Consider the following 17,558-nt stretch of genomic DNA (forward strand, 5'->3'; position numbering starts at 1 on the left):
AATATCTTGAAAAAGTCAGAATAAGGCAGATCACTGCACTAATATCCAGAAAATGACACTTGATTCTACATAATTCTTGAAACAAAAATGAAATTATCTAAGGCCACTGGCAGATTTTTTCACTTATTTTAAGAAAATTATGATTTTGGGACTCAATAATAGACTGAATGACTGGACATTTCTTGCAGTCAAGCCTGCTCAGTGGCCCTATCAAATGGAGAACCTCACTAAGCACCAAGCATTCCTTTTGCTGAGTGTTCCTTCGCTCAAGTGCAGCACTTTATCTTTACCTGTCAATCTATCTGCAGAGGCATCTGAACAATGTCGAGTCCTTCCTGGTTTAGAACATCATTTGTAAACAGGGACTCTGCACTCAGGCTGGTCAGTGCATTTTTCTCATGCAGAATGTCTATTTGAGAGATTATTTTCATGATGGACAGAGGTTTTCAAGAGTCATAATCGATGTGAAAGTTTATCACTGGTCACTAAACCACAACAACATGACATGTACATAGTCACGTGAGCGAGAGTAGATTTTTTTTAAAATGTATTTATAGTCATAATTCCCATCTTTTAAAGGCTGCAGGAGTCCTGATCAATCCTCTTCTCTGGCAACCAACCATACTTTTATTTTTCAAATTTTTCAAACACATGCCCATATCCCACTCTATGAGATTGTTCCAACTTCATCTCTGGTACAAAGCATCCATGGATGCTTTGGAAGTTATATAAACTCAGAGCGACTGTGCAAGCCCTCTGTTATATTTTCCATCATCATCACAATCCATGTATGAATTATCTTAAGGTGAAAAGACTAATCAACACCCCAAGGGGTCTGTGCTCTGCGGTTGACATCATTCAGTGTTAGTTTCACACTCATAAACTCTTAATAATTCCTTAACTAAAGAGTATGCATGTTATAATGCATAAATTATATCAGCTTTTTAGCAAAGTTCCCCTTTGAAACATATTTTTGCGATCATTACTTTCAAAGATTCAACTTTTTTTATGGACAGGAGTCAAAAACCAAAAGGTTCATGCTGTCACCTGTATTAATGCTTGTGTGTGTGTGTGTGTGTGTGTGTGATGTCTCTATGGCAGCACTGTATCCAAGTAGTGCTGCCCCACTAGTGGAAAGTGCCATACCTGGTGTAATCCCCTTTATAAGCTCTGCAGCAGAGAGAAGGGATGCAGGGCCAGTGTGGTGTCAGCTAAAAATAAACAGCAAAGACATGGAATTAAGAAGTCTATTGTTACCCACAGCACTGACAAAGAAATAACAGGGGGAGACACTATTTACTTTTATTCCTCTTTTTTCAAAGAAATTAGAGCGCTCTATAGGTTCTATGGGCTTTTTGTGTTCCTGCTGCATGTGGAAATAAACTGAATAGCTAATTTGCTAAGAAATCCTGATGCAGGGATCCATATCTGATTCTAGTGGGTTTGTGTGTACCTGGGAAAAGTGCAATGGCAATGGCAGCAGTCTGCTTAATCTCCTGATTGGCTGCAACTGGTCCTGGCACACACACACACACACACACACACACACACACACACAGGGTGGATAGATGATACACGGGGTCAGCGGCTGCAGTCTCCAACTTTCTTGTTCTCCCTTGATCTCTCTGTCCCACATACACAAGAGGAGACATGCATACAGGGGGTTAGCGGATGGAATTTCTCCCTCTTACATACATTGGTAAATGAATTTGAGCTGTTCTCTTCTACCTTCATCTCTCACTTTCTCCCATACACACACACACAGATTTTTACAGATGGCTATACAGCAGTTTATTGGAAATTGTATCTTCTATACGAGTGCCTCTCTTTCTCTTTCATAGATGGATACAAATTTACTGTATAAACCTCACTCAAGCATCTTCTGTCTCTCATGTATCTCTAACCCTCCTATCCCCTCCACACACAGCAGCCCCATCACCATCTCTCTCTCTCTCTCTCTCACACACACACACACACACACACAGACACACACACAGATACAGGGAGTTACTGGCTGTACTTACGCTCTTTCCCTCACTCACTGTCTACCTGGCAGGAGGGGTGAAATGGTAGCAGTACAGGATGTGATAATCCACTGCTCAGCTGTTACTAGATCTATCCCACTCCCTGTCTGTCTATTGCTGGTGATGAGGTGCGTATTCATCACTTCTGTCACACACACACACACACACACACACACACACACATATGGACAAACAGATGCACATGCTCAATCTCATACTCAGACAGACATAACTGGACTAAATGAAGGTAACACAAATATCTTAGGTGTTTGGGGAGGGCATCTGATCTCCAATTACTGCAATTTCCACTCCTCTCCCTTACCTGGCACACACACACACACACACACACACACACACATTCACTCTCTCACAGACACACATACTGACACATGGATGGACAAGAAGAGATTTAGGTCTTCAGGGAGAGTTGTTAAAAGGAGCAGACATCTGATCACACATTAAATTGTACTCCCATGCAAAGGACATGAGCCTATTTGTGGGTGTGTGATTAACAAGCGTGCCAGCATCCACTCACTCATCAAACTGTACACAACCAGAGGGCATTTTAAACACACCCCAGGACCAAATAAACACCATGCAATGGGGGGACAGACTATCCAGACCGCTTGTTCTACAATGAAATGGACATGAGTGAATTTAGGTGAGGTGAAAGCTATGATCCCTTAAGGATTTCACAAATTATGTACTGTAGACTTTCATGGGGATGGAGGGGGGAACTGGAAGAGAAGACTAACATGTTTCTAATGGGCTATTCTATCATCAAAAAACAGTTGTCTCTGAATAGGGACTTTATTTCCAAAAAAAAATATGAATCCTGAAAACAAAACTTTATGGGAAAAAGAAAACAAAAATTCACACCCCAAGGACACACGTCATGGTGGTAAAAGAGACCCAAATACCAAAGTAAGTAAATATCAACCTTTTATTTGAGTGTACAAGGTAAGAGTTCATTATTTGTCCAGCCTCACTGGGAAGGCTTGGTGTCCATAACATCTTATTAACCGAGTTACCTACAGAAACTAACATCAGCGAAAACATGGCTAGGTTTCCCAAAAGTATCTTGGTATTCGAGAAGAGTAGCGTTCTAGCAAGTAGCAGTTTGTCTCCCCAAGACTGAATTTAAAGAGGACACCAACATTCCTCTTTTCACTTACTGGCAAACAGTGTGACAGGTTAAACCAAAACAGAGGAGAGACATTTTGAATTTCATTGTTATTTTTCTTTACCAGGTTCTTGTTACAGTGTGGGGGCGAAAAGTTTCTGTATTGGCACTTCAGCTACCCCCAAAAAACATTATGTTAGCAATATCAGCATTCCTCATTCAAAACAATGAAGAATACCAACGGCTCAATGCTGTTAGTTTCAATCCATGAATACTAACATTGCTAACAAGTTTTTAAAGGTATTTGAAGCACAAAGGTAGACATTTTTCACCAGTACCACATGAAGAAAAATAGCATCTTGACCTGTCACAATATCTCTTTAATGCTGACATGCTTTTGGGAAACCTCACTAAGGTCTTAGATTATCAGATCTAGACGACGACGACCACACAGCCAGGTTTCGTTAACAAGATGCAGAAGCTGAGCGGCTGGGACTGGATTTCTTTTTTGGACCCAGCCACTGGTCCTGTCGCATGCCATTCCCATGTCAGTTGTTTAATTTTACAAATCGTGACCAAACATCATAATCTATAGACCTTGAAGCCTAACCTGAAGTGGAGGTAAAGATATATTAGCACTCTGCCACAGAGGAGCCAGAGCCGAGGACAGAGGGAGTTTGGCCAGGTTGCAGTATGGCTGCCATGCGGCTGCTTCTTTTCTTTGCACAAGAGCTATTTGATTACATTACATAAATGCTGCCCAGATAACATTGTCTTAGTGAGATGCCAAAACCTTTTACAAACCAGCTTTGCAATGGTCGTAGAACACAACAAATGGGTTTTCCATTCATTTCTTATTTCACTAAAGTTTGACATGCATCAGAACATTGCTGTTGCAAAGCTTTAAAAATGTTTCAGCTAAATGTTAATGCAGTGTCTGAACAGGTGGAGCAGCTAGCCAACACTGTACAAAGTGGTTATCACTGAGCATAGAGCCTATTGTGGAGCAAATATGGCTGCCATATTGAAACCTGCAGTGACCAAACTTTGTCTATGACTCTGAAAAGAGCAGCACTGGTGTCTTTCAAGGTAGAAACATTTTAGCTACTCTGTATGGATTCTGGTTAGTAGGCAACACGCAAGTATAGAGAGCACACATTAGGCCATAATGTCAGGATAAGACTCTGGTCAAATTGTTACTTGCTATAGTTTGGTTTCGTTTGGCTTTAGCACCAGATGGGTGGGGTTTAACACCTCAGGACATTTCACATAGTGCCAGCGTATCTGTCAATCACTGAAAAGTATACTATCAGATTTTAAATACTTTCCTGTGATTGCTGAAACATTCTGGCACTAATTGTACTGTCCTTAGTGGCAAACCCATCTTGTACTAAAACACATGCTAAGAATTATTGGCAAATATTATTTGACCCAGGTCTGGATCTGCATACATTTATTTGGTCTTTGTAGGTAATTATAGACAACTTTCTTAATTCTGTATTTAAGCTATTCCTACATACCTCATTAATCATAAACTAGTTTAGTGAACAAAATATTGTTACTTATCCAAATAAATGCCACGAATCTAATGTGTTTCTCCCTATACTACTGTGTTAGCAGTTAGTGTCTATAACAGATAAACGCTAATTTAGCTCCACTGTTTCTGTACAGTAACTTAGCATCTGGACCCATTAAGCGTCAGGTCTGTAAAATTAAAACGTCTTTATTCCTCAAGATTTACATGATGAATGACCTGATTCAAACAAACAGGTATTTACTGATACTCTGGTAGCTACTGTAAAAAAAAAAGAGAAAGAAGATAAAAAGAAAAACAAATGCATTATTTCCTCTGAATCTGTAGTGTGACGATGATAAAATAAAGAAACTAAAATTCACAACAGATAGCCCGCCGTAATGTTGTGGACTACCTATGTGTGTGTGTAGTGTGGTGTGTAACGGTTAAAAATGCTTAATGTCCAAGTGTATTTTGCCTCATTATTTAAAGCATATGTATGTTCCATAACAATACAGACCTGAAATTGTCCTGTATTCATGCAGCGAGTCTCCTCTTTCAATTTGTGCAAAAATATAACAAGACTCAAACTCTGGAGCAAATTTACAGTTGACAGCAAATTAAGCTAAATATTCCAAAAAAGAGCTTTTCTTTTTTTTTTCTTCTTTGTTTTAAGAAAATAAGAGAGTGCTAAACTAGGATCATTTGAATAAGTAAAAATAAACTAGAGAGCGACAGGGTATGAAAATAGTTCGATTTTTTTTCCCTCCAACTAACAATGACGACATGATGAAGGATTTCTGGCAAATTGTTCTCCGAGCCTTCCCTTCAATCACTGACCAAAAGAAAGAAAAAGAAAAAAAAAAACATTCAACTCTACAGTTCAACAGACAATTTGATGTAAAATTGCACGTTAATCTGGGGAAAGGGAATATGAGAGCAAGACAACACACGAGAGAGAGACAGGGAGAGAGTGAGAGTGTGTGGGAGAGGGAGAGGTGACATATGAGAGATGGATGAGTGACAGAAAGATGGAGGTGATAAATATAGAAGAGATGGGGACATGAGAGGGGGGAGAAAGAGATGCAGACAGATGGACTGAGAGAGAAAAAGCAAAAGAGCAAAAGTGAGAGATGTGAGATACTGGTGTCACTCACTGGAAAGAGATGGAGAAGAGAGATACAGCCAGGCAGCGAGAATTTGACAGAGAGAAAGAAGAAACAACAAACTTTACAGTAAGATACGAGAATGACATTTACAGATTAAATGAGGTATTGCACAGATTAATAAAAAAAGCATAAAGGCAACAAAAATATACAGCAAATCGATAGAACATTTACATTTATAATTTGAAATTAAAGATTTGTTTTTTTTTTAGAAAGACAGGAACAATTTAGTGTCATAATCATCCGGGGGTTCGGGGGGAGGAAGAAAATCGCTAGTCGTCCCATTCATCATCATCCTCAAAGTCCTCATCTTCGTCGTCATCATCATCCTCGTCTATGGGAGGGAAGGAGATACAGTTCAGTTCATATAAGCAAAAAAAGTATAAGCAAAGATAGTGGTGAGAGTTTCGGGTGAAAGGAGCTGAGCTAGTAACGTTAACATTTAGAAAGGTTTTTTTTTTGTTTTTTTTTCAGTATCTGAGATTGTTCGAATGATAAAACTATGCTGCTGCTGTGTTTTGTTTACTTCCCTGTTCCATTGTTACATTTTTTTACGTCACTGACACGCCTTCTCTTGCCCCGTTTGTCGGGGGCTTTCTGGATGTATGCAGTAAATCAAGAATGTGCAAATGTAGTTGGAGGCCTAGCAAATACTTTGTAGATGCACACATCTCCATAGTTTAAGTTACTACATTTAATTTGCCATGATTGAAATATGGTTTTGATATTGTCTGAAGTTGAATGAAAGTGAATGGCGTCATGAGGAAGGGAAATAAGTTGCATGGTAAGTTTTTCTGTGATAACAGCATGTAAAAACCCCAGGAATTGTTAGACGGGAGAGAGGGCACGGTGGAAATTGATCTTAATGTTCCATCTTTTAAAAGAAACACAACATTATAAGGTAGTTGACTTGATGGAGGGTGTGTCTGTGCTTTCGTACGCATGTGTACCTGAGGAGTGAATGGCCTTGCTCCTCTTCTGCATCACCTCCATCAGGGCCCCTACGATGCCTGCCGAGGGGGCCGGGGTGGGAGGGGCTGAATCTTGATTATCATCCCTCTGGAGAGAAGAGAGCAGGAGTAAACAAAGTTAAAGCACCTCACTACAGCTGGGTGGGGTGGGACGGGGTGTGTGTGAAGAATGAATACTCACAGTTTTAAGCTGGATGCCTTGTCTGATTTGGTCCAGGAGAGCGTCTCTGCCGGTGGAGGACACTGGCCTCTCTTTCTGCTCCACCTTCTTCAGCTGGGTGCCTTCTCTGATCTGACTCAGCAGTGCCGACTTACCGCCGCCCTCCCCTCCGTTAGCCTCCGGGAGCGGGGGAGGAGCTGGGGGAGGGGGACCGGGAGGCGGGGGAGGAGGAGGCGGAGGCGGCGGCGCTCCGGCACTGGAAGGAGTCGAGCAGGGAGGAGGCGGCGGCGGGGGAGGCGCCACAGGCATGGAGGCATGGGATGGGGGAGGGGGAGGGGGGAGAGAACCTCGGCTGGGCGGGGGAGGAGGCGGGGGAGCGGACACGCCTGGCCGGGAGGGCGGGGGGAGGTGGGGGCGCAGAGGTGGGGGCTCTGGAGGGCGGAGGGGGCGGGGGTGCGCCCCGACCCCGGGCAGGAGGAGGGGGAGGGGGGGCCGAGCCATGGTGAGGGGGTGGGGGAGGGGCGCCGCCTCTGGATGGAGGGGGTGGAGGGGCTGGAGGAGACAAAAGTACAAAAGAAAGTCAAAAAAGTAAAAAAAAAAGTAAAATACTACTAATTATTATTATACATCATATATAGTTCACATCATAGCCTTGTAAGACCATGCAGATCTCATAAGCTCTGATTTATTTTCACATCTCAATGCCTCCAAATGTCGTCCATAAATAAGAGACAGCTTGCAAGATCTGGGCGGTCAAGGGAATTCACACCATGCTTCTGTCCAAAATGCTCATCAGTTCTCTAGCTGTTGCTGGTGTCACACCATGCAGTTATAAAATCAAGCCACTGGGGGCAGCCTTGCTTCATGTAACTGTTCTAAACTGAGTATCTGAAGAAAAATATTGTTGTTAAGATGCCATTTTAGAGCACAAACTATAAATGTCTGGAAGAAAAAGCTTCACTGATTTATTTAACAATTCAATAACTGTCAAACTACTTAAAAATACCTGTAAAAGCCTCACACACTAAGATTAAATTGTTAGGTCACATTAAAACTCTGTATATGCACAATAATGAGCTGTCACAGCAGATTCATGCATAGAAACCTACCACTCCACCTGGGCGGACCTGGGGATACAACCACACTAGTTAGATTACCCTGTTATACACTGGTCTTAAATGGACAATCAACCCTTTATAGAGAATTTACATATTGTCAGTGTCCTGCAAAGACTGAAAAACTTTCCAAACATGGTCACGTTACGTACAGTGGTTGGACTCCAGGGTCATCAAATATTTCTTACAAATGGGGACAGATATGGAGGTTTAATTTATTTTTTATATATTTAAATAAAGCAAGATTATAAAACTGGAAATGAAAAAGCAGGCAAAAGAGGAACTAGAGAGTTGGCAATCTAAAATATATTTAAAAAAATTTATCGCCAGAATTTGAAGAGATAGGAGGGAAAGAAAAGACAGGACACTGACGATATGTTAATTCTACTGAGTGGAAAGTACTGTACTTGTTCTAACATATGAAAATAAAGACCTGCTAGTGATTAATTACAGCCTGTGTCGGCCAGGCAAGTAATAGGTCTATGTTGATGCCAGAGCACACGTCACATATATCCCATAATCTGTCAGAGCAAATACACATCCTCATTGCTTCCTGTCAGCGCAAACACGGCATACAAAACAATACTCAACAGAAGACCCATAAGGTGTTCCTGTAGAATATTTTCCTGGGTGGGGGGCTGTGCTGCAGTATTTGAACCATTCTACATCAAAAATGTCCATCAAAGCCAATACAGATGACAATGCAAAGTGGCGGGACACTTCCTAATTGTGTCTAAAAAAATCGTTCTTTAACTCAATCCTCCCCTTCACCTACATTTCTCCTTCATGTATGGAGATTTAGTAGGTGAAATGAATAAGCAGTAATATTTTTCACCTGGATTCATTTGTCTAGTTTATCTTATTGAAAGAGAAGATGTCTCTAATGTTTTGTACAAACAGTATATCAGCTAATGTGTTTTTTAGATTCCGAAATTCCTGTCTGCCTCACCTTGTCTCCGTAGCTCGTTTTTGACGGCCTCCACTCCTCCTTTCTTCTCGATGAAGTCGTAGATGACCTTAGATGTCTCCTTGTCCTTCAGCTGAGCCTCAGAGATGCCACACATATCAAACAGGTTCTTCAACTCTGGGTCCAAGTTATTCAGCTGCAGGGGGAGAACATGGAGGAACACGTGTCATTTGGCAGATGCTTCTATTCGAAGTGCCATGGATGCATGCAGTATTGGTATGTCAGCATGGGGTTAGTATGGGTGCTAATCAATCATCCCCTAACCTTAGCAATATAACTGTCATGCTTTACCAATCAAAAGCATCAACAGGTAGCATTTCACTGTCATTAGCTCGGGCCTATTACGGTGCAACAGCTTGAGAAAAAGCAACAGATGAAGTCTGGATGAAGGGGGGATTTGATTGATCATTCTGCTCAGGTACATTTGCTCAGAGTTGTACTGATATGACTAAATGATTAGTAAATAATTTGAATTCATACAGTGGCAGTTGGTGTCCAGTCCACTCAGTGAGGTACTCAGACCAGCAACATCAACAACTGAGGTCAACTCAGGTTTGTCAAATCAAAAACAGTATCACCCTCCTGATTACTAGAGGAGATAATGGCATCAGCAGAGTGGCTTTCCTGGTGCTCTCATAGCCACACACACACACACACACACACACACACACACTTTGGTCTTATATGTTAAAATCTGTTATGTGCCTTCACTGCATTTCTGTATTTATGAACATTGTAGCTCAGTAACACACTATGTGACTAACATGTTAAGAGTGTGGTTAGACATTTGAAGAAACAGGATCACCCAGTTAGCTACACAACAGGTAAAATAATTACATGTACTACTATTCTTAATGTTTTCAATAATTTGCTAAATTTAAGTTAGACATTGGTTCTAATAGATGTCTTTAGCCAAACCAATGGTATCATTATGAGCAAACCGTGACAAGCAATAATAGATAATGTTTAGTTTTACATTGCTGAGTAATCCTGCTTTTTGAGACACTTTGAGCTATCCCTCTATGAAAAATGCAGAATGGGACCATGATGCTGTAGCCAGCCCTCATACTGCCACCTGGTGGTGTTTGGGCAACACTATCAAGTTGGCACCCAGGAAGAAAATTAAGGACTCATTAACCCAGATTCCAGTACAGGTCAAAACAGGTCTGGCCAGAGCTTAAATCATTATCTGTCACATAAGTCCCCTCATCAAACCAACATTTTTGTGTTTCATATCGCATGTTGTTGCCAGCAGAGTTGATGCAGCAAAACCCAATAAAGCCACAAAAAGCTATTCAACTGTTTCCTGTATGAGAGGTCATATTGCACCTGTAGCATGTGTGTCAGTATGTGTTGTGTTTCTCTGTTATCTGTCAATATGACTGTGCACCAGTGCCACACCAAGACAAACTCCGCTACTGTTATTGTACTTGGCAGATGAAGTGATTCTGATCTTTAGGTATAATACATTCAAATCCCTTCCTACCCAAAGCCCAGCAGATTAAATAGGCTTTTTTTTTTCCGATGTACTCTTATGATTCAGTTGTCTACGTACAGCATGTATCCTACATCTTTCTCCAAACAGTTCCTCTTAATGGTGGAACAACAGTGTAGCAGAACTGCAGCAAGAATATGAAAAGTAGGACTTCTATGATAGGTTACATCTGCATCCCTCTATTTAAATCATTCACTTGTTCATTGATTCATATTTTGGCAGTAGCCTGAGGTTTAGAGAAGAGAGCCTTTGGCAGAAATGTTGTCCGTTAGATAGAAGTAGAAGATAGAAGTTTTGAAAATTATACTGCCTGCTCGCTCGTGCATTCATTCATTCGCACTTCAGCTAAATCCCGGGGGTGTGAGAGGTGAGCGAGCCTTGTGAGAAAATTGTCACCCATTGAAAAATACATAAGTCCTTGAAAGCATTAACTTATGAGACCAAATCATCTGAATTTCATCTTTTTCATTTCATAGTCAGCTGAGCCCCCTGACCTGCATGATCTCATACTCATCATCCAACATCCAGCGTAATTACTGATGATGCTTTTTTTTGGGGGGGGGGGGGGGGAATGAATCCGTGGATTATGCAGATGCAGGTTCATTCCCTTCCCCCCAGAAATCTCCTTGTGTAACACTAGTGATGACTTGGCTACGCAGCGCGGCTTAATATTTCAGAGCTGATATTGAATTTGTAAAATCTGTTCCTGAGAAGGACATCTGACTGACAAACAGAAATCACAAACCCATGGGCCAAATTTTGAGGATATCGAAGTGGATGAGCAGTCACATACTCCTACATGTGCAGTCACACACACACAAACACACACACACACACACACACACACACACGTGCACACAAACAGTTTCAGGAATTCTATACTTACATCAAAGCCTGTATTAGGATCCCAACCCACGTGTCCAATGTGCCTGTAAGAGAGAGAGAAAGTGAGAGAGGTGAGGAGACGGCAGAAGAGATACATACATACACAAAAAAGAGAAGAGAGAGGCAAGAAGAGAACAGATGAGTCGAAATCCATGGCCATGTGTACATTTACTAAATTGTACTGGGCCATAAAGATGACCGGGATTGAAATAAATGCCCAGAAGGTATGATTGCATTAGGTTTGAGTGTGTGTGTGTGTGTGTGTGTGTGTGTGTGTGTGTGTGTGTGTGTGTGTGTGTGTGTGTGTGTGTAGGAGATCGGGCAAAATGAAAGAAAGGCTTAAGGGTTCAGATCATGGACAGTGGGAGTAAATCTGTCAACATATCAATGTGTCACCCAGATATTTCAGATTTCACATGTTTCGGACACCTTGTCTTGTGTGGCTTTCTATTATGCTACCTAGTGAATCCTTAAAATCGAATTTCACAAGTTTCCTTGTTTGAGAAAGATAGATTTCCATCCAAATCCAAATAAAATGTTATATAATAACATTGTCAGTAAATAAAATCTTAATATCTTAGAATAATCGTATCATGATTTTAGCAATGTCCACTTCTGCATATTTGGCTTTGTGCTCGCTCAACAGACTTAATAACATTTTCATGCTAACAGGTATAGACAGAGACTGATAAAGACAGAGACTGGCAGCAGTGATGGTCAGTTAGCTGTATGTTGCCAGGATGGCACCTGTGTCTCTCACCCAACCCCCTACAGTGCTTGACCACACACTACCAATGCTGCTGCCATTGACCCCATTCCTGAAAGCACAGCCCAGATTATCCTCACATTATCAGTCATGGTACATATTCCATAGGATTAGATTATGAATAAGAAATAGCCTGGATTAATACTTCCCCCAGATTTATCAGCACTTATGATGCTTGTGGGCCAGAAGAAGACGGTTATTGGCCAATATGTCACATGGGACACTATAATAAACTTGATTGCCCCATAAAAATAAAAATCTGGTGGTGGGCAATGTGTTTTCCCCTCATAACTTCCCTAATATTTGTAGTGAATCAAATTAATATATTTATAAATTTTCCCCTTCATCTTCACTTTTGAAAGTAATCCACTTCCTGAAAAGTTTAAACTAAAAGTGAGAATGAAATGATGGTGATAGGGTGATGACGATGCTCATATATGTGTGTCAGCAGTGCAGGTTTTGTGCGATGATGAGCGAACTGTCATTGCATTTCAGCAATTAACTCCCTTTCTGGATTTATTAACTGATGTCTGTCTATATTGTATCAGCTGTGTTGTTTTGTTGTTTTTGTATTATGTGTTCATTTTATTGCATTTTCATTGTGCACCTATAGCCTATTATGTGTGCTTATTATGTGGACAAAGGGTTTATGTGTAAACCCTTTGTCCATGTATGCAAATCAAACTTCCCTCACGGGACAATAAACAACTGATTTGAATTGAACTAAATGGTGACGGTGATAATGCGATTATACGACTGTGGTATCATATATTGATGAAGACAATGAGAATACATTGTTATTATGTACTATTTTTGTACATAATCTTTGGACTGCACTTATGTTGCCGTGTTATCTGTCACACTGCGGCACCTTTTTGTTTCAACTGTAAAGAGAGAGTTTATCCATCAGCTGAACTGAACCCAACCCTGCTGCTGCCCAGTGACTCACTGGAAGTTGCTTGGTGTGCCGATGTCTGCCTTGGTCAACTTCTTCTTCTTCCCGCCACCCTTCACCTTCTTCTCCTTCTTGGGGAAGGCGGAGTGCACAATGTTGTTGACCTGAGAGTTGTTATGGTAACGCTGCACATTGTTGATCTCCGGGTTCTTGATGTCGACAGTGGCCATGGGCAACGTTGGGCCTTGATAACGACAGAGAGAAGAGTGTTAGAGCTACAGTTCCCATACTGCAACAGCACACGCAACGTACAGAGTGCAGCGTTCTCTTAAACTATAGAAGCCCTATTCTGGGATTGTTTCTGCTATGTCCGCAGAGAAGAGTATTAGTATTTTTTTATGTTAAACCTGCCTTGCCATCTTTGATGATGATCCATGATCCACAATGGAAATCACACTATATGCCTATTATAAGGACAAAAAAACCCCACATTACCTGAAGATCATTCAATATCTCTAAAATATAGAGGTCTGTATAAGTGTTCTCATTCTGTCAACCAGTTCGTTGCCTACCATCCTTTGAAAAATGGAAAAAAATAATTTGTTTTCATTTTGTTCAGTCATTTTGAAGTAGGTGTCACATTTCCAAATGGTGAATGTCTCATTTTAAAGCAAAACTCTTCAAAGCAATTTGAATGGGTGGCACAGGGCATTCAAATACAAATTACTATTTGGAAGGTACACTTACTTGGCGGAAATGGACACTGTGACACAGGATGGTGACATGTTATCACTTTTGCATTTGGCTGAACAGTCATTGTCATTGTCCACACATGAAACAATATTTCATTTCCGTATTTAAACTGCCATCAAAGGTGTTCAGCTGGAGATACTGGGGATCTCTCTCTATCCGTTCTAATTTTAGTTCTAGTTCAGACTTCATGTATTATATTCCATTCTTAATAGCACAGAGCACTGTGTTTTATGTTTTTATGTTCATGGAAAGTGTTCTACATTTCTGACATTTTCAAGCTGTCGCAGTGGATTAGACTGGACACAGTCCCCCCAGTGGGCATGACCACACATGGTAATGTGAACTCCAAACAAGCAAGCCATCACTTACAGCCAACACTGATGGCAACTCCACCGCACACATGCAGCCAACAAACACAGAATTTATATTAATGAAGTGTGATCAGCCCGGTGCTGACGTCCACCAACAAGTAAAATACAGCCAAATAGCCAGAATTTCAGATTCAATTCTTGTATCTATTGTGAATGGTGAATGTCTGCAGCTTGTAGATTTGCAATGATATACATTTCTTGGTAATGTTTTCCTTGAACGCCATCTCAACAGGACTACTGTTGCAAGGTTTTAAGGTTTTAAAATGTTTTTAAATAACAGGTTAAAAAAAGAGGCACTTCTTCTTGGTTTTTTTCCATATGAGATTGCATCGCACTCAGCAAAGAGGAAGTTATTTAATATTCAATCTATTTTCATGACCGCAGCGGTCTTCATACAAATTAAGTGACGAGAGGAAAATCCCACCTCTGCCTCAGCTACAGCACATACCTTTGGGACTCTTCCTACAGGGACTTTTGGGAGTTTTGCTGGGCGAAGGTGAGGCTGATTGACTGCGCTGCCTTCTCACTCTGTCCCATACGCCCCTGCCATCTCTTGCTCCGCAGGTGGTTATATTGACATCGAGGAGCATTTTCCCTACCACACTGCAAGCTCTATCTTCGGGGCAAAGGGAGAGCCGGGCAGCGTGCTCGGAGAGAGGAGGGTAAAGATCCTCCTGGGGGAGAACCAGGCAGTGTAAGGTGGACAGGCAGCCTCCTGGCCCCACACCACCTCCTCCCACTGCTGCCCCACCCCCTCCGCCCTCACACCCCAACTCCTCGGAGGGAGCGGATAGGAAGGTGGTACAGAACATCATCGTAGACGCTGACCGGACATGGGCAATGTGGAGAGAACAAGCTCAGCTGGAGAAGACGTCAGAGTCAGAACGAGCAAGATCCCGGTTCAAATCAAATTTCCAAGAATCTAATGTAGATTTATGAGTCAAAAACAAGCTGATGCTGGACAAATCCCGGAGATTCTGCTTCAATCAGGACAGAAATCCAGAGCTTTGTGTGAGAGATTCTGCTGGAGATATCACATCCAAAGAGATTCTCGTACCCCACAGGTAAACACTGCTTGCTAAACAGGATCTGAGAGGGCAACTACTGCCTCAATCTTGTCTGTCTGAGCAGGGAAAAAGCCCAATCCAAACATTGTCTCGTTCAAGGTTTGATTCCAGCCTTGCTCCGTAGAAGAATCAACTCTCTTTGCTTTACTAACGCAACCTGGGAGCCAGGATGCCCCCCAAGATGCCCAAAACACCTTGACAGAAAATAAGACAAAATCCGATGAACTCCCTTCAACAGTCTACAGTTACTGAATGTACTGTATTGACATCTGGTGGAGTGGAGTCCCTGGACAAGCTGTCTGAGCTGTGAAGGCAGATATCCAGCAAGGCCATGGGAAGGGAGAAGAACCAGGAAACACTTAAATTCACTCTTCCTCTGCAATTCTTTCCATCAATGCCTCAGTTTTGTTCTTTCTATGGGTTTCACTTGCTCTCTTCTCATTTCTCTGTTGTGTCTGTGTCCGTCTGATGGTCTGCGTGTTTATCTCTATCGTGTTCTATATCTCTCTCTTTCCGTCTCGGTAGGGTGTACTGATAGATTATCATGCTCGGATTGGGTCCCTCTCTTCGATTCTCCACCCACCTACACTGCCGTCACCCAAACCACAAACCCACACACACACATTATGGATCTAATCCCAGCAAATTATCCCATCGCTGGATTTTACGTAACCATTAAAACCCATCCATGCTTAATCCCATGATAATCTCTGGGGTTTCTAAACCATGATGAATCTGTCTGTGGGGTGAGAAAGAAAGGAGGAGAGAAAGAAAGAAAGAAAGAGAGAAAGAAAGAGAGAGAGAGACAAGGAAGAGAGAGAGACGAAGAAGAGAGAGATGGCAGAGGAAGAGAGAGAGAGAGAGAGAGACGAGAGAGAGAGATGGCAGAGGAAGAGAGAGAGAGAGAGAGAGACGAGAGAGAGAGATGGCAGAGGAAGAGAGAGAGAGAGAGAGAGAGAGAGAGAGAGAGAGAGAGAGAGAGAGAGAGAGAGAGAGAGAGAGAGAGAGAGAGAGAGAGAGAGAGAGAGAGAGAGAGAGAGAGATGAAGAGAGAAGAGGCGAAGAGCTGAAAGAAGAGGGCAGAAGAGGGCAAGAGACCAAGAGACCAGCTGGAGAGAACAGGAAAGGGCAGCAGGGAGCAGGAGAGGGCAAGAGGGCAGAACAGAAAGAGACAAGAGGACAAGACTGGAGCTGATAAGAGGGGAACACAGCGATGTCGCAGTAATGGAAAGTGAGAGAGAGTCAGAAAGAGTCAGGGACAGAAAGAGAGAGATCGAGACCAAGACAAAGAAGGACGAGGATGACTACCTTAGAAATAAACAGATTCACACACCAATATACATTCAGTTAAAATTACATGAAAAATCTACATTCTAGTCCAAACCTCTACATGGGTGCAAGCACAGACACAGAAATATTTATAAGCCTGCTGGGTCAAATCATGCCATCTGTCGGCCCAAAACTGGTTAACACACACACACACACACACAGAAATGGGTACAGAGTCAAAACTTGGGCCGTATGTCTTATGCCGCATACAAAACACACAAGCGCATGTGTGCACATCCAGAATTGTACCCCATCTGTTTAGAGTCATCAGGCCATATTGAGTGCTGGGTAGAGGGCATGTAGTTCACAGAGCAACACTGTTCTAATTCACTGACGCTGTAATAAAAGTATGCTACACTCTCCTGTATGAACTTCTAGGACACTGCATGAGTGTTGTTACTGCATCTTGTTGTGTATATCATGGGTTTATTTGGTCGCTTCTGCCCCAATTTCTTTCGCTATTCAAATAATTTCAGAATTCAGTGCCACTGTGTTGATAGTGTGCCATAACTACATATACTAGAGTAGTTATGACTTAAAAGTTCCCTCCCCTGCATGAATTTGTAGGACAATGCAGCTCTCTCTCTCTCTCTTGCTCTCTCTCTCCCCTATTCTCTCTCATCATCATCATCAGCACCATCACAGGGAACGGGAAGGACTGAGTGAGTGTCTGTGGAAGCGAATGCACATCCAAGTGTGTATCAATGTGCATCTCAATTTTTTTTTTTTTATTTGACTTGAGATAAAGATCCATAAACACATTGTTTGCTTCTATCTCACCTGTACAATCTGTTATTTCTCTGTGTTCTTTCCAAGTTAATCATTTATAAACCTTAACTCTATGAAGTCCTACTGTCAACAGACTCAGAGAAATTTCTATCCATCTATCCGTCTATGCAGATACTCTTTCACTTTACAAATGAATTGTGGTCTGCAAAATGCACAACAGTGAGACAGTG

General features: G+C 41.8%; 1 protein-coding gene across 1 annotated transcript in view; it reads right to left on the reverse strand.

Moving 5' to 3' along the window:
• Positions 1-2,968: 2,968 nt before the first annotated feature.
• The window catches only part of LOC139647153 (actin nucleation-promoting factor WASL-like), a 34,762-nt gene continuing 20,172 nt past the window's right edge, over positions 2,969-17,558 (reverse strand). The window contains 7 exon segments of the mRNA XM_071523006.1: positions 2,969-6,160; positions 6,777-6,885; positions 6,979-7,362; positions 7,364-7,509; positions 9,022-9,175; positions 11,421-11,463; positions 13,135-13,324. Of these exon segments, the coding sequence (XP_071379107.1) occupies positions 6,099-6,160; positions 6,777-6,885; positions 6,979-7,362; positions 7,364-7,509; positions 9,022-9,175; positions 11,421-11,463; positions 13,135-13,324 (1,088 nt within the window). The 3' untranslated portion in view covers positions 2,969-6,098.

Source organism: Centroberyx affinis, unplaced genomic scaffold (genome assembly GCF_046629955.1).
Source record: "Centroberyx affinis isolate AG114_WGS23_722 - 3 ecotype Tasmania unplaced genomic scaffold, CSIRO-AGI_Caff_v1 ptg001053l_1, whole genome shotgun sequence".
Classification (NCBI taxonomy): Eukaryota; Metazoa; Chordata; class Actinopteri; order Beryciformes; family Berycidae; genus Centroberyx; species Centroberyx affinis.